The sequence below is a fragment of the Alligator mississippiensis genome, chromosome 10 (assembly GCF_030867095.1).
Source record: "Alligator mississippiensis isolate rAllMis1 chromosome 10, rAllMis1, whole genome shotgun sequence".
Lineage (NCBI taxonomy): Eukaryota > Metazoa > Chordata > Crocodylia > Alligatoridae > Alligator > Alligator mississippiensis.
The window spans coordinates 16,274,747-16,295,607 of NC_081833.1; the positions used below are offsets into that span (position 1 = coordinate 16,274,747).

Below are 20,861 nucleotides of genomic sequence, written 5' to 3' on the forward strand. Positions count from 1 at the left end.
TATTAAACTTTAATATGTGGAAGTAAATGCTTGGTGGCATGGATAACATCATTGCTGATGCTTCAGGTAAGGAGAAGTTCTATTTGCTGTGCATTTATATAAACTCTTTTTACATGGAAAAGAATCATGTGACTTTCTGCTGTGGTTTGCAGCATTTTATGCTTATGACAGTAGCAGGATGCTTGGCATTTGGAAGAAGCATTCGTTGTTATGACGACCCAATTAGCCTAATTTTGATTCCTGACAAATTAGAAATCTGACAGTTTTCCAAGTGCGGAGGGATTCTTCCTAAAGAGACAGGTTTGTAATGTACAAAGGTGACCAAGGATAGGTCAGTGTGGTATTTAACTTGTCCTTTCTTGCTTCAATGTATAGAAAGGAGAGCCATAAATTGGGGCAGGGTTATATAGGCCTTGTTATTCAGCATATTTACAGTATGTATAGGGCCTTAATACCACTGCGTGATTCTCTTGACCTCGTAAACTACTTTAGTGGTATTCCACTTACGCATTACTTATGATGAGATGGCAGCATCCTTTTATCTAAACCCCTTGATGTATAAGTCAGTATGAGTAGTTAGAGGAGCAAAAAGGGCATTTCTTCTTATTCGTGCTGCAGCATGTCTCTACAACTCCTGTGGAGTCTTCAGGCCTAGTCTAGGACTGTAGAATGTTTATTTAAATGAAAACCACAGACTCAAGACTTAAACGCACAAATCTAGCCAGCACTTACGTCAAAGGTATTAAAATGGAAATGAAATTCTTCTATAGCAGCAGGTAGGAGTGATTTCAGAAGCCTTTGGCTGGTCATAATATAAAATTTGTTTTTAAGCCCAATTTCTGCCCTTTGCACAGAAGTACCGTAAGTCTCAGTGAACTTCCATCTTTGAAGTGGCAACCTAAAGAAAGTATCACTGAATGCTGATATTGGATACCAAAAGGATAAAACAGCCTCCTGTCACTCACTGAAGTGTGAATGTGCTTCCATGAATTTATAAATCTGACTAGCAGAAGTTTCAGCCCTACCTTAGCTATGATCGTGTATTTTGTTAACTTGGGTGTTTTGTAAGATGCTGGTCATCTTAATTTTTGAGAAACAAATGTTTTCAGTTTTTATTTGGAGAAACTTACTACTTTTTCCCTTTGCTTAGTGATCTCTCGTGCTGAGGTTGAGGGTTTTTTTACTTTTAATGTGTGTTCTCTTCGTAGGATAGGTTAACACCAACTAAAATGGGTCAGCACTCTTGGCTTAGCTATACCATATATTTTTACCAGTAGCAGCTGATCAGATATGGGTTCTTAGCTATTTTGTGACCTGTCTTTTCTGAGTATATGGCAAGTTAGAAAATAAATAAAGGTGCATCATCTTCTTATCTCTAACATGAGTACTGCTGTGGTCTATAAAGTGGTAGTTATGAAATACTATTAAACTTTTATTTTGTGTTAAGAATTTTTTTCAGTTATGTAACAGAAGTCTGGTGATAAAAGGCACTTTATCAGTAAACTGTATTAGCTTAGCATCTTTGGGATGACCCTGGTTGTTCCAGCAAGATTGTTTTGTGCTGCTTTAACTTTTGTGAGTAACATTGATTCACTGAAGCATTTCAAAGCACTATCTGCCAGCACAATTGCATTGAAAGCCAGCATGTCTATGGCACAGCTGTTTTACTCATGGGGAGGGGGGATTGTATCCTTGATGGTCATAGTTCTATATCTGCAGACATATAACTAGCTTGGCTTTTGGATTTTGCTTGACAGTATATTTCAGTAGGAAAATAACTGAGATGTGTAAACTTCAAGTTGGAGCAAAGATTGAATGTATGGCAGAATTTCAGATACAGGTACTTTTGTTCTGGTGGCATCAACATATTACCAAATTTGGTGTATGGCGAGTTGAAATTTTTTTTCCTAGACGTTTCTCAGCCATGCTCCAGGGTGAGCGAGAACCTGATGTGTAAGAATACTGAAGCTGTAAGGTCAGGCCTGTAGCACTTGTATACTAGTGTAGTTTGGTTTACTGTGGTGGGACTACATCAGCTGAAAATCTGGCCTGTAATTTTTTGCACATGGTATTTCTTACAATGATGGCATCTTCAGTGGAAGGTTTTTACTGTCAAGCAGTCTGATAGGACACTTCCCTAAGCAGTAGCCTGGGAAAGAAAAGTTTCCAAACTGTGAAGAAAACAATATATTAATTTCTCATTTTTTTTTTTTTTTTTAAATGTGAAGCTAATAAGAACCTGATCTGCCTTTAAAAAAAAAAAGCTGAATTACTTGTTCACACATTTTTACAGTCTATAAAGGGACAGGTGGCTGATGTCCATATAGGATTTAATAAGGATCTGGAGCTTCTGAAAACCAGCAAAATGCCACTTTTTTTCCTTTATTTCTTCAGAGCTCCGTTGCACCCCAGGGCAGTTTGCTTGTCGCAGTGGTACCATCCAGTGCATCCCTTTGAACTGGCAGTGTGATGGATGGCCCACCTGTGAGGATGAGAGTGATGAAGTTGACTGTCCAGGTAAGTAGAACAACAGCTGTTCTCTGAACCGTCACTCTGTGCAAGAGTGTGGCACTGATGCCTGTCTGAGTCTGGCTTCATAGTTACTTGGTAGTATGTTTCCCTTGTAATGTTTCCTATATATATATGTATATTTGCTGTGCAAGTTAAAAACAAAGCAAAGTCAAGTCCAGTGTGTGTGTGTGTGTGTACAAACATTGCCAGCAATTTCTCATGGATCTAGATTCTTGCAGTTCATGGCAGGCTGTCCTAGATGTGAAATAAGTTTGGAGACTTCTAATGCTTAAAGGACAGGCTTCTTTTCAGAAAAAAAAAATACCACTACAGTCAGGTCAAACTTTTAGATTTGTCTGCAGCTAAATTCTGAATTAGCCTGTTACCCTTCTGTTACCCAGACTGAGTTGTCACGTTGTCAGACTGCTCAGGGGAACTTGTCATCTTGCTGCCTGTGATGGATCAGTTCTCTGCATAAACAAAGGATTCATTCTGAGAGACAGTAAACCTCATGTTTGGCCCTACTGTATTCAGACGGAGCCATATTTTTCAAGAGCTTGGCACTTGAGCAACTTTTTTCCCCTTGATTGGTATTGCTGGGTGATGAGCTCTTTTGAAAATCAGGTTTCATTTGGAAAACTGACTAATACAGGTCTTAATGGATACTTCTACAGGGGAAAAGGCTCAGAATTTTCTGTTGGCATAGTGAGGCAGAAATTTGGAAGTAAGGTTTAGAAATACATTTGTAGAATGAACTCAGTTGAAGCCTGTCTCTAGGATTTTGCTTAAGTCTTGCACACTTCAGGGTTTTTTTTTTTTCTCAGTTTACTGATTCAGATCTGTAGCTAATGAAGTGAGCTGCTTCTTATCTGCTCAGCTGTGCTCTGGTATCTCAGTTTTGTAGAATTTATACTATTTCAAATATTGAAAAGTGTCATAGAAGTAGTCCCTCAGACTTGAGTTTGCTGTTTCTTATCTTTCATATCTGTAGAAAACACCTGATTTCTTTAGGCAAATGCAACATTAACAAACGTTCAGTTTGTTTTTTGCCCATCTCTGCTGTCTTGAATAGTATATTCAGAGTTTGTGGCCTGTATCCACAGCCATTTTTGGAGGTTTTCATGAAGTTGGTTTATGGAAGTTTCCAAGAGGGTGAAATCTGTTTTACTTCCTTCTGTGTACAGATACCATTTTGGGGTGAAACTTTTTTCATTTTTGTATTTGTCCTGTTGGCTTAAAATAAGTTCGAACAGTAAACCTGGTGCCTGTCTGCAGTGTAGTGGATTTCAGGCTGCTACATCCTGTCAGTTCTGCAGCTTTGGGACTTTTCTTAGGCATCTGCATGGCACAAGCCAGAGGATTTTTGGCATAAATCAGAAGTCGTACTAACATGAAAAACAAGGGCATTAGGCTGCCAAGTGCTTCAGGCAGAGAAATCCCTTTGCCTCAACCTGCTTTAAAACTAGATCTACTTGGATCAGTGTCTTAAATGGCTGCATGGAGCCAATTGCAGCATCCTGGAGTCTTCAGGGGAATTTTTTCACTCTTCTCTAGGGAAGAAGAGTGAACAAGCAATGGAGATAAACGGGTCACCTTGGAGTTGAACAGATAAGGCTTGGGATTGTTCAACCATTGGAATATATTCAAGGAAAGAGAACGTTCTTCTCTTCAGTGGATGGGGTCTTCCTAGGGTTCCCAAGGTCTGAGGCTGGCATGGCAGGATAATTTATGAACAAAGAAATTGGGGGAGAAAGTTGTGAGAGATCTGCGTAGTTTGCATCCTGGATTTTAATACAAGGGAAGGAGGAAAATCTGCTAAATGAGGAAATGGCCATGGATAAAATTATCTGATGGTCGAAAGAAAAGGCAGCAAATGGGACAGGTACATAATTGAGAACAGCGGGGAGTTTAGTGGCAGTGAAAGGATTCTTTATAATCTGGTTAGGAAATGGGGTGTGGCGAGTTTGAGACAACTGAAAAGTTTGTACTATGATGCAAGAAACCTGGACAATAGTAGACTGGAGGAACAAGAATGACTGGCACAGAGTGTAGGGCCAGAGATTTAGGGATAAGAAAATACACGATGGACTAGCAATTATGACTGGGACACAGCTTAAAAAGGGTACATGCTTTTCAGGAAAGGTGGAAATAAAGGTGAAGATGGGGGAAGGGGGTGGTGGTGGGGGGGGGGGTGAGTGTTTATACTTTAACTGAAAACATTGCATAGGGAAGGATGGCACTGGGAGTCTGCCTCAATTACAGGGTCAGATGGGAATGTAGATATTAGTTACTACTATTGTTGGGTAATACTACAGCAAGTTGTCAATAGGAAACATGTTCTGTTTGGTCCCAATCATTCCAGTATATGATAGTCAGGAAGGCTATATGCTTGATTATGGAAAATAGTGGAGATTTTTTTTATAAAAGAGCTGATAAAAATTTAAAAAATGAACTTTTTACTGATAACTTATTGATACAGTCTAAATCTAATAGGAGGATAAACTAAGTTAAGTCTTTAACTAGGTAAATGCTTTGGCTTCAAAAAGGGAAGTATATTGCCAAACCAAAGGAGGTAGGTTGGGGTGGCCAACCTGCAGCAAATGGTCTGCAAGTGGTATGGGCAGCCTCAGTACATGGCACAGGGCAGGGTGGCAGATGGGGCAAGGGGAAGGGGATTGGGATCAGAGTTGCAGTTGGGGAAGGGGCTGGGCTTACCTTGTGGCATGCCTGCTAAAAGTTGGCCCCTACTGAGCTAGGTGGTGAAGGTAGCTAGACAGAGAAGCTGGGACACTTCAGTGTAGGGGAGGCTTGGAATTACTTTGACAATAAACTCAGTGCATTGTTTGTGTTGTCATAGGCAGCAATTTCCTTTTTTCTGGGACAGTTTCACTAATCTGTCTTCAGAACACAATTTGTCAGTAAGCGATTAATTGCCCTTATCTAGTTAGGACAAGTAGACAGAGTTCTTGCCAGCGACCTCTTATAGACTTTTATTTAACAAAGGTTACATGAAGTCAAATGCCTTTCTTGTTTTCAACTTGCTTTCCCAAAATGAAAATTTTTTTTCAACAGGGAATTATTTTTCGGTTGCAAACTTAAGGTGGAAGCCCTTGTAAGTGCTTTACTCTGCTCCAATGCTCACTCCCGCATTAATGGATCATTGCATCTGCAATTGTCCTTGATCCAGGGCTTTGGTGGGATAAGGCCCTGTGGCTGCTCATTCTTGTCTGCATACTAGGAATTACTGAGAGGATTTACACAGTATGTTCCTACAACTTCTGCTTAAACTGGGGAAATCGCATGACAATTCTTCTCAAATCTACCACTCTTGGAAATAACAGGAAATGATTCACGAGTAAACACACATGCAACAAAGTGTCTAGATCATTGGGTTCTCAACCAACTTTAGCCTCAAAGCACCCTTTGCTAGAATCCAGGCACCCCTCAGAAAATGCAGCTCTTTGTTTTTCACTGGTGTATTTGGGTACAGAGACTAAAGCAGTTCTTCTGCTGCAGAAAACTCAGAAAGACCACTCCAGGTCAGACTGTCTTTAATAGCATGGAGTCCTAGTTGAAATCTCTTGGTTCTTTTTGTAAATTGTGTTTGCACACTTAGTAGTGCTAGCTTTGTGTGGCACCTTGGGGCACCTTTGAAAGGATCTCATGGCACCCTAGGGTTCCCTAGCACCCTGGACGAGAATCAGTGGTCTAGGAAGTGAATGCTGATTATAATTTGTTTAGACCTTTGCCACGTACTAAACTGAAATGACCAATGATTGTCTCAGTGGTAATTTACCCACCTTTTCAATAAACTTCTGTGTACATGATAAACTGAATGTGTCAGCCTAATGACATTTCGCAGAAAGTGGTTGAACTCTTCTGCCTTCACACTATTGATGCAAAAAGAGAAGTTTAATGGTAAAGCTATCATGACTTCTTGCTGGATAACCTGACCTTTCTCTCTCCCTCCCTGTCTCCACTCCCCAATTACCAAAAAGACCAACTTCATGGGTCAGCTTCAAATGCCTTACCTTCTCTACAGGTCTTTAGGCCAGAAATCCAAGAGTAGGAGGGAGTGCAGCTGTCATCCATGGTATGGCCATTTCATCATAGGTTCACTCTTATGCTGCATGGAAGATTTTTAATTTAAGTTGTCAATTTGGAACTCAGCACAGTTCTTTATCTTTTTTTCTTTGTGTTTTTTTTTTTTTGTATATGTTGACCATTAATTTTTTTTGTCATGACATTGCCCCTTTTGTGTAGGTTGATTTGATTAAGTCTCCCAGAAGGTCTTCACGGACTCCTCTAGGTTTGATGGTCAGCCTTCTCTGTCTTGTTAGGTACTTGTCTTTCCTCTTAGTAACTTTCTTCCTAACAAAACCCAACTTGAATAAAACAAAACCAAAATGGCTGTACTTCCCCATTCAGAGAGTCTTCCTGCAACTAATAGGATGCTTGCAAAATACCATTCTCTGTGCGCTCTATTTTGTCCCCCTACACAGCAACTGATGAAGTGAATTTGGGTGCATGCACAGAATTAAGTAGGTAGGGAGGTAGATGGCTCAAATTATATGTATATGTAAAATTTAGTTAGTCTATATACCCTGCCTTCTGACTGACTTTAGACTACCACAGCTAAGTACCTCTGTCTACTCCTCAGCCTTTGTTTAGATTGCAAGTTCGTTTGGGCAAGGACAGCAGGGTTTCCATTTGCAACCAGACTATGTAAAATATGTGAGGTGCAGACAGGCATTTGACCTTGGAAGAATCATGTTGATCTGGCCCTGCTAAACTATGCTTGTATGCTGCTTTCCAGTCACTGAAGTTGAATTTATCCCAAATTTGCATTTGCACGTCACTAGACTTCAAAGCTGCTGGGTTGAGTGTAGTGGCTTAAAACTTCCCAAGCTTGTAGCAAGTACTGTACATAGGTTAATTGGCTGTACAGAAAATTTGTGGGCCCTGGTAGCATTATAGCTGGCTGGGAAAATTGCGCTGCAGTTGCTACTGAAGTATATTCAGTTTTATCACTGTGTGCTTTTTGTCCATATTTCACTTTCTATTCTTGTGCATAACAGCACTATAAATGTATTAGTTTAACAGCTGCCTAAGTGCTGTGAACTGAAGCCTCTTCACATTATCTTCTGACTTGGCTTCACAAAAGCTTAAAGTAAACTTCCATTGCATTTTTTGGAATTCGCTGTTCCTTGATGCTGCATGAAACAAACATCAGCCAGTGGCAATATTATTTATAGCATTTGGGGACTGAATTTGTATAATACCTTTTTTATAAAGAAGGAAGAAAATGGGGAAACTACCATAATTAAATAATTAAGAAAATATTCCCAAGCATATAATAGGTTTATAGTAATCACACAGTAGTCCCTCCCTGTTCTGGAGGGAAACAGCAGCCCCCCCACCTCATCTATAGATTGCATCCAGGGTCCCTGTAAAGTCTTCTCTTGGTGCTGGCTGAAAGGGTCATCTTTGTGATACCAGGGAGGAAACTGAACACTGGTGTGCATGATCTGACTATGGGTCCTATTTCTATTCCTTCTTGCCTCATGGTTCTGGGTCAAGTCCCTTAGGGGACTGTGCACAGACTGTTTGGATTACTTTGGGATGTGCTAGGGGATGTTCAGGCTTGCTGCTTGGTGCAGGTCTCAGGAATGCTCAGTTTGAACCTTGTGTACCCAGTTTTTGTCCTCTGAACACTCCTAGGTTTTGACTCTGTGGCCTTGTCCCTCGGGATGGGAGAACCAAGGCCCACCCATTCCAGGATTTCCTTAATGGGAACATGCCTTCCTCAATAACTTCCTCAGTAAATGAGGTGGGGCTATAGAGACAATACCTTCTTCACTACACAAGCCTGACTAATCTCTAGATTTAGTCCATCCTGTGCACTGAATTGGTTCCTTTGGAAAACATCATGTGATTGCATGGTTGGAGATTATGAATAGTGGAGATGCATGAGGTAGCTGAAATAATGTTTTATGAGACACTTTAAGAATGGTGGTGAGTGTTTCTTAATATGAGCAGAACATTTCATCCCTTACTCTGAACTGGGGAAGTAGCTGACTTCGATTTAAGGAAAACACACATGCACACACACCTGGCTTCTAAAACTTCATCCTGAATCATTAATGTTAGTAGTTAGAAGCAGTTTAAAAACAGGAACACATAATGGGAAGTGTTGGGCAACCTTAACTATAGGTGGCATTATAGTTCAATATGTAATGAAGCTTTCATAAATGAGAGCAGTTCCTTGTTGGTGCTTTTCTGTTTACTTGCGGCTAATCTTCTCTTGCACATGTGTTCATTAGTTTGTGATAAGCTAGAAGATATTGGCCTTGTGAGCAAGGGTTTCAAAGGAGGAATGAAATCTCCCTTCATAACCTCTGTTTTTTTGCCTCTTTAGAATGACAGGTGCAAGACTTTGTTCATTTGGCTTTATGAACTGTGGCCAGAAGGACTGCAGAGCTTCATTATCTGTCTATTAAAGCCAGTGCTACTGCTATTGCTTATCACTGTAATCCGAAGTAGCAGTGAGAGCTGTGGAAATGTTTTATTCCTTGTTGGAATTGTTACTTTGGGGTATTAAAGCTGTGAGCTGATATGGGCCTTAAAATTAGTTAATATCTTGCTTTCTCTGGAAATCTTGGAAAGGCAGCTTGATTGGTATCTTAGGAATTGCTTTTGCCATTTACTCTCTTCGTGGTAAAATCTGTAACATATTTTGATGAAGGAAGCAATAACCTGAATGACTAGAAAAGCCTTCTGTGGAGCACAGAAATGGCACAGTAGAAACAGTCAGTTTAGTGGCACCTTTGTTATAGGAATCTGCAGCTGCTTCTGGTTGCTTTCAGCTCCCAAGGAAGATTTTTCTTTTAACTTTGTTATCCACATAGAGGCAGTTCAGTCCAGGTAGAAGCAAATCTAGATCTGAGGGTCCTCAGATTTATTGAGCAAGAGCTGATGTTGCATTTCTAGGGTAAGTCACTTCTTTCATGGCTGTTTCACACCTTGTTCTGAAGGTAGGTTTCCTGGAATCAGTGTTTTATGTGAGAACATCTTGCGCAACAAGTTTAATACTCTAGATGCTAAAGTGAGGCAGATCAGCTTGCTTCATATTTGATCTAAATAGAATTTCATGGAAGTTACCTACAGATTTCCCCCCACCCCCCTTTTTGGGGGTGGCTTTTCTGATAAAGACTTTAACAGCTTCCTTAACTGAGAACAACCATCCAGATCTTACCTCCACCTTTTCCCTTTTGGGTGCAATGCCTGAGCTATGTGCTCTGTGTATAGTCCTAATGCGTATGGCCCATGCTAGGAATTGTCTCTTCAGTGAGTTTCTCCTTCCTTAACTGGTGATCCTCCACAACATATGGTAAACGGGCCTTTTAAAGGGCCCGCCAGTTGGTTAAAAGTGTTGAAACAGTCTAAATACAAAGTAAGCAAGTTCACATTATCCTACAAAATTAGACTTCCCTCTGCTTGGGAATAAGTGAAAACATTAGCCAGCTGCTTGGGGTCGGTTGCTTTTACCTGCACCATTTTAGTTTTTGCCCTGGAGTCCTGAGAAGTATTTGTAAAACATCAAGCAGGGAGCAGTCTCTAATAACCTTGTGCACGTGAACTCAGCAGCTGGTGGATGGATGGTTCTGTGCAAGCAGGAGTAGCAGCATTCACTCCAGCAACTCCAACTGCTGCATGTCACGTCCTGCACACATCTGCCTCTGAAATCCTGCCACAGATATCTAGCTTAATTTTCAAGACTCATGTAGTGGCTTGTTGGCTCTCTTGGGTTGTAGCAATTTCATGTTTCTTTTGGGCAGGTGAACTCTTATTGCAGGCAACTCCAATTCATTGGCTTCTGGTCTTGAGTTGAAATTTGCTGGGACCTGTTGTGAGGGAGAGGTTTTGGTTTAATTTGCTGAGATGGAAAAATTGGCTTGCCTTGCATTTCTTTCACTTGTACTGAACATTCCCTCTTGTCTCTAGGCTTGACAGGGGACCAACGACCTTATCATGGGAAAGAGAATGCGGACTCCAGGCACAATCGAGGCAGAGGAGCAGATACGACCCGCTTCCACACTGTCAACGTGGCGCAGCCTGTCCGCTTTAGCAGTAAGTTGCAGACTGGGGAAGCTGGTCCAAATTCCTAGCAGTCTGTTTAGGAGTCTGGGCAGTTTCTTCTTGAGAGGCTTTAAAAAACCTCCACAAACTCTGCCTGTGTAAGTCCATGAAAGGGAGCAGAACTTCAAAGGCTCTTTTGTAAGTTAGCACAGTGATGCTCAGACTGTGGATCCAGAGCCATAAGTAGCTCCTCAGCTTATTTCTTGTGCAGCATTGCAAGTGATGTTATAGTTTTTGATTGATTGATCTTTACTAATTGCACTGGGTATTGTTTCTGCAGTTGTGAATAGTGCAGCACATGGATCTACACTAACACAACTTGTGCAATTACATATTATAGTTTCTTTTTCTTTTGATTTGGGAATGTATTTGCTGTGATTTACCTTGGGCGATTCGTGATGTAGCCAGATTCAAAAAGGGATTGGACACATTCTTGGGAGAGAGGTGCACCAGTAGCAATTGAACATGGGAGCCAGGGTAACAGCCTCTGAATCGGAACTTCCTAGATCTTAAATGCTGGAGGCTCCAAGTGGGAGAGAGGCAGTGTGTGTGTGTGTGTGTGTGTGTGTGTGTGTGTGTGTGGAGGGGGGGGGGTAGAAACCCTGGTCATACCCAGTTCACTTTCCTTTTTAGCATCTGCTGTCTGCCACTGTGTGACAAAGGTGACTGGGTGAGATGGACTTATGGTCTGACCCAGTAAATGGGTAGTTCCCATTTCTCTGATTGTCACTGACTGGTCCCTGAGCTATTCAGGACTGAGTGCTTCTCACTTTGCACTTGTTTCTAGGCAGTGTTGTAACACAATCAACTTAAGGTCAAGAGAAGCATGGAACTTAAGCAACTTTGCCCAAAAACAGATATGCCAGAGACCTAAATATTTATATACCAGTGCTTTTTGCTAAGGTGCACTATATAGAAACGCTGAAAATACTTAGATAAATATGTTGTTGCTTGGAGTATATTATCTCTTAATACTTATCAGAGAATATTCCAGAATAGCAACAGTTTTCTTGAAAAAATTGCAGTTCTCTGTTAAATTGTGGTGGATTTTTTTATGAAGGTGAGGAATCTTCAGGAACGTGAAAATATGTCCCTGTATTTCCAGAGAAATCGCAACACAGGAGCACTTTTTTTTTAACAAGGCCTTGTTCAACACATTTGTGCTTAAAATGCATTGTATTCGACAATTACAATTATTTAATGCAGGGTTGGACAATGACTTTTTAAGTGGGGAATAAAATGTGATTGCTTTCCAAGTAGTATTACTTTAGGAAAAAGTGGTGATATTGGGCAGCAATTCACTTTGAAATTTGAAGTGTTCAAGAATACTTTCTGAAAACTACTCTTTTTTTCAAAGTATTCATGCATAGTAGTTTGGATCTTATAGACTTTGAAGAAAGATGTTCTGAAATTGGAAAGAACAAAACTCACATAACTGAGGGTAAAATGTGAATGGCAGGTATTGCAGAAATAACACTGGAATAGAATCGGGTCAAGCCGGATGCAAAAGCTACAATAATCTTTCTTGTTAATTGATTTAATCGTGCTGTCCGTCTCTGAACTACTCCTGGCTGTCGGTTCTTTTCAGTAATACCAGCGTTATAGAGCCCATTGCTCCATTTCTGTCAACAGTGCCTTTGTGCTTTCTTCTGCACTTCCTTTGCTTACTGAATTGACATCCCTAGACTGTTCTTTGTAAGACCATGTTCTTCGCCCTATATCCTTTCCAGAGACTCACTTTTGCAGTGATATCTGCAAGCAGTTTAATCTGACACCAGTGACTTTTTTTTTTTTTTAGTGGCTAACATCCAGGAGATGCAGCAATTAGCTCTTCCTCTTTCTCCTCCTTCTCTCCCACCTCTTTTAGTATCTGTTATGCTTCTTGCTGCTGGTTTGAAAATAAATTGATTAGTTTGTAAGCTCTCCAAGGCAATGTGTTCTGTCTTGTACAGTCAAGCCTGGATCCTGATCAGGGACTTCTAAGTGCTGTCACAATGCAAGTGAGAAGTAAATTGCTTTTGAATAGATGAAGTGCCAGAGCGCCTTCCTTCTTAATTTTTAATTTTTTTAACTAGTTTTACATTGGGAGCCACTGCAGTGATCCATAATACACTTCTACTCCTAGATCGGGGTGACCAACTTGTGGTGCTGATGCCATGAGTGACATGGGCTGCCTGTGTTCATGGCATGTAGCAAATTGGGGAGGGGACTGATAACACTGTGGGTGGGGAATCAGAGCATCAGATCAGGCAGCATCAGAAAACAGTCTATTAGGTAAGGGAAAGTCATTGTGGGTGCAGGGCTAATTTTGTGGGGTGCTTGCCAAAACATTTGGCCCCCACTGTCCCAGATGAGGGGGTGACATTTTACAAAGTGTCTGTGTTTAGTCCATTGTGTTTGGAATACTAAAGGTGTTCATGTCACCTTCACAAACCATGTGAAGTACGTTGTCTCAAGTTAAGATCCTAATTTGGGGGGATGGTTTCCCTTCTATTCTCCATGTTTCCTAGGAAAGTGCCCAACAGGATGGCATCACTATGAGGGCACAGCCAGCTGTTACAGAGTGTATTTAAATGGCGAGAACTACTGGGACGCTGTGCAGACATGTCAGAGAGTGAATGGGTCTTTGGCTACCTTCACTGCAGACCAGGAGCTCCGGTTCATCCTGGCACAGGAGTGGGACCTGGAGGAAAAAGCCTATGGAAGGAAGGACCAACGTAGGTGAGTAGAAAGGGGAAAATGTAGCACCTGCATCCTAGAAACAGCTTGTATGTGAGAACTGGTAACGGCTAACTTGGTAGGAGCAAGGTACTTCCACTTGCTTAGTAGAATCAGTGACGACCAGGGACTTCAGTTTAGGATAACCTCATTGGAGCAGTCTAAGCTATTGTCAGTGGCCACCTGTGTTTTATGTTCTGTTCGGTGCTAACGAAGAGGCTACAGATGTCACATGACAGAAGTTGTGTTGGTGGGCACTTTCAACAACATCTTTTATATATTTGAATACCCTGTCCTCTCTGCCAGAACTGTAGCAAGAATGTCAGTTTTTTCAGGCATTAAACAGTCTGAGTCTTTGGAGGAATGCAGTAGTTTTAGCTTTCTCTCAGTTAACTGAATTTTCTCTCTTGGTAAAAGACTGGTAAAATTGGCAGCCTGAAAGAGGAGATTGGAATGAGCTGTAAGGTGCCATTTTCAGTGTATCCAAAGAAAAGCCTCTGAATATCTAATAACTTTAGGTGGGTGGAAGAAAGCTATCAGTTGCTTGAGTTGCAAAAAAACTACTTGCACTCGCTTTTAAAAACTGATTATAATATCTGTTTGTTGCTTTCCACCTGTTCTTTAGGCTGTCATCAGTAGCACTACTATTCAGTAATCAACTGCTGATTTATTTTAATTCAGCATCGCCCTAGAGATGCATTAGACAACATGAGAATATGCACTGCACCTTACTGGATTTGGGATACCTTTGTGGAATTCCATCAAGAAGATCGTAAACTCTTTCATGGCAGTACAGTCTTGGAGTAGATTCAATGCTGGGATTTCTGTGTTAATAATAAAATAAATCCTCACATGTTGACATGTCATTTATTTTGGTATTATCAGTTAGCTCCCTTTTGGAAATAGGCAGGCAAAAACACAAAAACAAATCTGTTGGTGGGTATATTCCCAAGCTGTGGCTTTGAAATGTAGCAGGACAGAGCATTAATGCTCTAAAAAGTCCAATTAAAAGTGAGAAATTGTAAGGTCTTGTATTTGATTCCTTTTTTTGTACAGAAGTGTTTTTTCCCTTGTGATGCTGAGAATTCTCAAATCCCTATTTCTCTGTAGGTTCTGGGTTGGATATCAGTATGTCATTACCAACCGAAATCGTTCTCTAGAAGGTCACTGGCAGGTGGCTTACAAAGGTAAGCTTCAGAAAGTAGATGTCAATTTTCAGGCATTGTGCTTAAAGTAAAGCCTGCTAATTATAGTCTAAAACCTCTATTCCCAATTAGGAATGTAATCTCTAGGAACTTTGCTTTGTCAAAGGTGGAAGAAATGTATGTAAAATAACTTTCTGTCCATCACTGTCCATGAATTTTACCTTTTGGCTCCTTTTATAGTAAATCTGGGGAAAAGAAATACCCTTTCCATCAAAGAGTAACTTAACCCCTGCTTGCTGGAAAGCTGGCTACCCTGCCATCTGCTGGTACAAGAATTTATATCAGTGGCAGTACATGCTAAGCAAAAAGTAATGTTTCACTTTTTAAATGTTTTTACCTGGCATATTTTTTTTTTTATTTTCCATAGGGTGGTATAAATTCCCGATGTTATAGCATGCCTGTTTTAGATGGCCTATTGGAAGTAGTCCATTCATTTAAAAAAAAAAATAAAAAAAAAAATCATCCCCTTTTCATGAATTAAATCTCATTTTTCAGAGGGACTTTAGGTTGTTGGGATCCTAAATTGTTCACTGACTTCCAGTGAGGTAAACTTCTAGCTGTTCATGTCTGTTTGAAAATGGGATTTAGGTTCCTAATTCTCCAAAGTATTTTTAGTTCATGGCAATTTTGTGTGCCTTGAGCTCTCTTGAGAGATGACTATATAAATGCTCATTTCTTTAGAAGAAATGATCTTGCATTCAGTTAAACAGTATTTCAGCAGGCCATTGCATCGGGGGACTGTTTCCCTTGTTACTGCTGTCGTGTGTGGTCATAAAAGTGCTGAAGCTAATGTTTTCAAGCCTGCCAGGTTAAAATGTTTGCTTCCTATGTCCATATGGAGTTATGATTTCCCTTTTGCGCATGCCCCACACCTTTGAATTTCAGGCCACTTGGGCATCAAAATATAGATTTAAGTACCAAACTTTGAAATTTTGGAATTGAGAAGTGCCAAGGGCATCCCCTTTGTTTCCTGTTAAAAAGCCTGTAGAGGTGGCAGCATGAAATGCATGGTGTTTGAGGCATGATGTGATAAATATATATTTATTTATTAATATACTGTTTGCACTTGGAATGTTCCCTTCGTAACTTTTTTGAAAGGGTTTAGCAAAGGTAAGTAAACATTGTGTACATTTTACAGAAAATGTAACTGAGGCACACAAATTGGATAACTTGCCTAATGTTTCTGAGTCAATAGCCTTAAAGTTCAGGAGTCCTGACTTCATACCCTGCACTTGGTCTGCCTGGTCAGAGCTGCCTTGCTCTATTTAAAGCATATTCCATGCACAAACATAGGGAAATATTTTCACAAAATAATCTGTTTGATGGAAAAATCTTACAGCTAGTTCCTCAGGCCTGGCTGTTTGGGTAATCAGCACTCTGTTGCAATGGGGACACCAGAAACTGTAGCTGATGGGACACTAAGGGGCCATATCCACAACGAGAAGTCAACCCAGTGTGGCAGCTCAATTGCTGTGGGTCCATTTACACAGCTGTGGTATTAGTTTTGAGCAGCAGCAGGAAGGGGCAGTTTCAGAACTAGCAGATCTGTTGCTTGCTGTTTCCTTAGTGTGGAAAGATGTGTGCAAAGTAGGTATAAAAAGATCAGGATTTGCTGCATGCTGTTACACAAGGGCAAGATTTGTTTTCACGGTCTATATAATGTAGTTTGTAGCTATAGCAGCATTCTTTTCACCAACATCGTGATTTTTGGGAGGCTGTATGAATTACTATCCATGAAGGAGCATTGGTACCAGAAATTAAAACTCAGGTATTGTTGGGTGCACATGGAGTAGAAAACTGTTTTCTAGCACTTTGTAAACCCACTGGTTGCTCAGACTAGTCCATTCTCATTGCAGGTTCCTCAGAAGTGTTTTTACCTCCTGATCCCATCTTTGGAACGGCCATGTCTGAAAATGAAAATGTTCTTTGTGCCCAGCTTCAGTGTTTCCATTTTCCCACTCTTCGGCACCATGGCTTGCATAGCTGGTATGCTGAAAACTGCTATGAGAAGTCTTCGTTCCTCTGCAAAAGGAGTAAGTTGATCTTGTAATACAATACAGATGGACCTGTGTTTGGGCACCCTGTGATTGGATATGGAGGAGTCTGTTGCTCACCCTTTGTGCTTCTTGTGCTGTCTTAATTTTTTAAAAAGTTTGCAGTTTGAGGGGACCAGTAATTGCCAGTCATAGCACAGTGCAGGTTTGCACTCATGGCACTGCTGATTGTATGGTAGGGAAGAATGTCAGGCTAGAAAGAGAAGACGATGGTAAAGTCCTTGTTTGTTAAATATTGACCTGTTGTTCCAAGCTTCCATATGAAGTTGTCTCTGGCTTCCTTCAAATGTACAACCATCATTAAATCTCACTTGCTTTTTTTATATTAAATATGCAGTGAAGAAGGGGAAAAATACTTAAAGCACTTGAATGGACTTTCAGCTGTTTCCCATATTCCCTTTACTTTTAGCACTACAAAGTCATCTTTGAAAAAGGGAAACCCCTGCTTTAATGATCTGTGTCATTAATTAAGTTTGTTTAATTTTTATAAACCATCAAGCAGAATGAGTTGGACTCGTATTGCTTTGAAGGGATTGTTTGAAAGCACTGATGCATGTTTCTCTTCCAGGCCAGACTTGTGTTGATATCAAAGACAACGTTGTTGATGAGGGCTACTATTTCACTCCAAAAGGGGATGATCCCTGTTTGAGCTGCACTTGTCACAATGGTGAGCCAGAGATGTGTGTGGCTGCCCTTTGTGAGCGGCCCCAGGGCTGTCAGCAGTATCGCAAAGACCCCAAGGAGTGCTGCAAATTCACATGCCTAGACCCAGGTAAGAGGTGAGACCAGCATGATGGTGGCCAAGTGAAACAAAATTTATTGCTCAGCCTAATCAGCTGTCTGCAGTATTTAAGCTGACAGTGTGCAGCGTCCCAGGTTTTTTGGGAAATATTTTTGGCTTCAGCTGGCATAAGCCTTTCAGGGGTTTTTTGGTGCAGGAGAAAGCTGGATAGGGAAACTCTTGACAGGTGCCTTGTGGGGAGAGATCTCAGGCTGATTGTTGCTTGTACATTTAAAGGCAACAGCTGAATCTGTTCAAGATGTGACTGTGTGGGGAGGGGAATGTGCATGCAATCTCTCCTGATGGGAATGAGTTGGTGGTACATATGGAACCCTTGGGGAGAACTAGAGGAAGGTGAGAAGATCCTGGGGAGGTCTCAGCCTTGTTAACTTTTTTTTCTCTCACTGTGGAGAACTGAGAGAATGTCCTTTCATTTGGGTGGGCTCAACCCGTCTGTGATGGAAGCATTCGTCTGAGAATGGTCTTGCCTTAAAAGGGTTAATACAACTACAGATATTTTAGGAGAAAGTAGCATCTTGTTAAACCTGGGCACAAACACAGTACTACTTTTTCCCCTTTCTGCATACCACTGACAACCTCCTCTGTGGTCTCCTCACTAATCTGAAAGAACAGCTTCAGGATCCCTCTGAATTTTGAGACAAGGGGAGACCCCAAGACCTGGACTGGCCAACAAAAACTAACAGGATTGTCATAGCAGGAACTTGGAGCAAACAGGCCCCCTACCCTCTGTGTGGCAGCTGATGCTGTGTTCAGAGAAGCGAGGGCAAAATATTTCTTCAGTTATTAAGCTGCTGCTTTATTTTAATTAGCAGGTGTAATCCTTCAAGGATATTTAATGTGTCTTAATTGTATTTGTAAATGAATCTTTGCATTATTTTAGCCTAGAAGTGAACTCACAAGACCCTTATTTTTCCAATTTGCCAGCTCTCCAGAGTTGGGGACACTAAATGAAAGAGTGAAAATTGGCAACTGCGAAAACTTGGAAGAAAGAAGTTCTCCCTTTATAACTGTGTAATTAGGCAACCTGTGGCAGTGAGTTCCATGGACATTTAGGTCAAAAGGTGGCAAGAATGTGGGAAGGGATTGGATGGTTACATGGAATGGTAAGGACGTCCTTAATAATGTTAGTTAATGTTATGCTGGATCCTCGGTCACATCTCCCTGCAAACTGCCTGGTGTAGTGCTTTTAATTACATACTTGTTTGTGGTGGGTAACTTCTTCGTGCTGGGTGCTTTTTGTGGGGGTGAGGGGTGGAGATAAAGGGGTAAGTGGCTTTTTTTTTTTTTTTTGTGGAAAGGCCTTTATTAGAAGTGTCTTATCTCAAGGAGGGTCATACCTATCAGGTGTAAATCTGGTTGGTCTCAAAATGTGCAGACAACAGTTTTGCGACTGCTGGGAAGGAGCTTGTCATTCTGACATGTTGTTTCCATTTATTAATTTGAGATAGAGGGAGTCTAGATCCTTGGAGACTCATTTGGGTTCATACAGAGTGGAATCCCAGCTTTTGAAGAGTGTAAAAGGTTGGTATGAATTCTAGGCACAAGAGGGAGGAGCTTTTGGGGTAAGGGAGCACTTAAACCTAGGTGTGGATTCCACCTTCGCTACCAAGGAACTAGCTCCAAAAACTTGACAGGGTTTTGGAAATGCTTTTAAACTAGCAAGTAGGCTTCTTGGACCCTGTGGTCTGTTCCTTGTGGTTTCTTGGGGGAGCTAGTAGGACAGAACTTCAAGAGGAAAGGAGAAATGACTGGCTAACATGGAATAAAGGCTATTGGAGATTTAGTGAAGTAGTCCAGGAAAAAGTCCTGTGTCCTTAAGGTGTTTAAATCTAAATGTGGCACAAGGTCAGTCATAAACACCTGTACCACTACAAGAAGCTTAAAAACAGAAATAGGTGACCTAGAAGACTCAGCAGTGGAAGAACACTTTGCCATGATAGGTGTTCGAGTGGATCTGTTAATTAGATCAGTGCTTCTTTTTTCAGTATTTGATTGCAAGCTTAATTATACAGCCTTAAGGTAAGCATGTGATGGGACAAATCAGTACAGTTTCCATAGAGGAAAACTATTTCCAATCAGTGAAAATTCTTTTTGAGTACGTCACCAAACAAGTGACTGAAAAGGAGCTAGTAAAAAGAGACCTCCCCCTGCTTCAGGATGACCCCTCATTATTTTAGAGTCAGAGGAAGATTTCTGTGTGGGCAGGCTCTTATGCAGTCGACTGCTTCAGGAGTCTTTGTTGTCCACTGAAACATGTAAGGACCAGCTGCTGCTACTGCGCACACTATTGGACCAGATGGACTGTTAGTGTGATTGGGTACAGCAATTCAGATACACCTGGGCTCATAGAGCAAGCAGTCTGTGTTTGGCTTGTGCTTCTATTAGTAACAGACTCTGACGTGTGTGTGTCACTTGTGTTGAGAATAGCAAAATGGGACTTCCCTTTTGAGACCAGTTGCTGTTACCAAGGCCACCTGGACCGAGTACTCATTAGTTTTGATTTCTCCCAACCAGTAGATGGTGCTGTTTGTCTCCAAACAACTTTTGGTAACAGATATATTTAGCTTTTATTTTAGCTTATAAGAAGCAATAAATGTCTGTAATATTTCGTTCATTTTTTTTTTTTTTGATACTAGCCCAGTTATTTGGAGAGTTCTTTTGAGTCAGCATGTGGAAATGGAGCATTTGCATCTCTGCAACCTTATCATCCCCCTGCAGGCCAAGTGATTGCCAACTCAGTCTTCAGGTGTTTCATCTTCAGTAGGTGGAATAATCCTCTAGTATTGTACAGAGAATGAACATGGGCTTTTTAAGTTTGTCTTTACAAGCTTTTCCCTAATTTTCAGATGTATTTGCTGCCCTCTTGTAGAGAGGGGCTACTGTTGAGAACTACCACACTCATGCATTCACCACTCTGCCAGCAAGTGCATAGTTTGGCTGGGATCTCTTAATCCCTGAGTAGCCAAGATTACAGCCAGGAGGAGAAGGGGCGATGTCTGTCTGTACATCTGAGGAGTGTAATGTGGTCTGACAAGTTACATAAGCCATTGAAGAGCACAGTATAGAAAGTATGCCCCTAGGTCCTTCCTGGAAGCAGATGCCTTTCTCCTCTTAATTACTCTGGCCTTGGTGGGTGGCTTGTGCACTGCCTTGCTGGGACACAAGGACCTGTTGCTTCTGAGCACTCGCATTTAAAATGCTTTTTGCCAGGGGGCATGAGGGAGAACATAGCACTTGCTTGGCATTAAGATACTGGCAGATTTTATGTTTGTAGAGATACTATATATCGGGAATCATGATTTACTGCTCTCTGGTGCAGGAGGAATTGATTTAGGCTTTCAGGCTTGTATTTGTCTAAGCAGTTATCGATTCAATTTTCCAAAGAGTTATTGAAAGACTATGGCCTTCCATATCAATGACTGCCTTGTTATG

At 41.1% G+C, this 20,861-nt stretch overlaps 1 protein-coding gene across 7 annotated transcripts in view; it reads left to right on the forward strand.

Annotated features, from left to right (window-relative positions):
* The window catches only part of DGCR2 (DiGeorge syndrome critical region gene 2), a 61,735-nt gene that overhangs the window by 24,864 nt on the left and 16,010 nt on the right, over positions 1–20,861 (forward strand). For 3 of the 7 annotated variants that reach the window (XM_059713491.1, XM_059713492.1, XM_059713493.1), the window contains 6 exons: positions 2,395–2,517; positions 10,516–10,641; positions 13,152–13,371; positions 14,479–14,555; positions 16,430–16,606; positions 17,196–17,399. In XM_059713491.1, coding sequence (XP_059569474.1) covers positions 2,395–2,517; positions 10,516–10,641; positions 13,152–13,371; positions 14,479–14,555; positions 16,430–16,606; positions 17,196–17,399 — 927 coding nt within the window. The remainder of the gene's footprint in view (positions 1–2,394; positions 2,518–10,515; positions 10,642–13,151; positions 13,372–14,478; positions 14,556–16,429; positions 16,607–17,195; positions 17,400–20,861) is intronic. The other 4 variants (XM_019499165.2, XM_014598849.3, XM_059713494.1 and 1 more) reach the window with 3 other exon arrangements.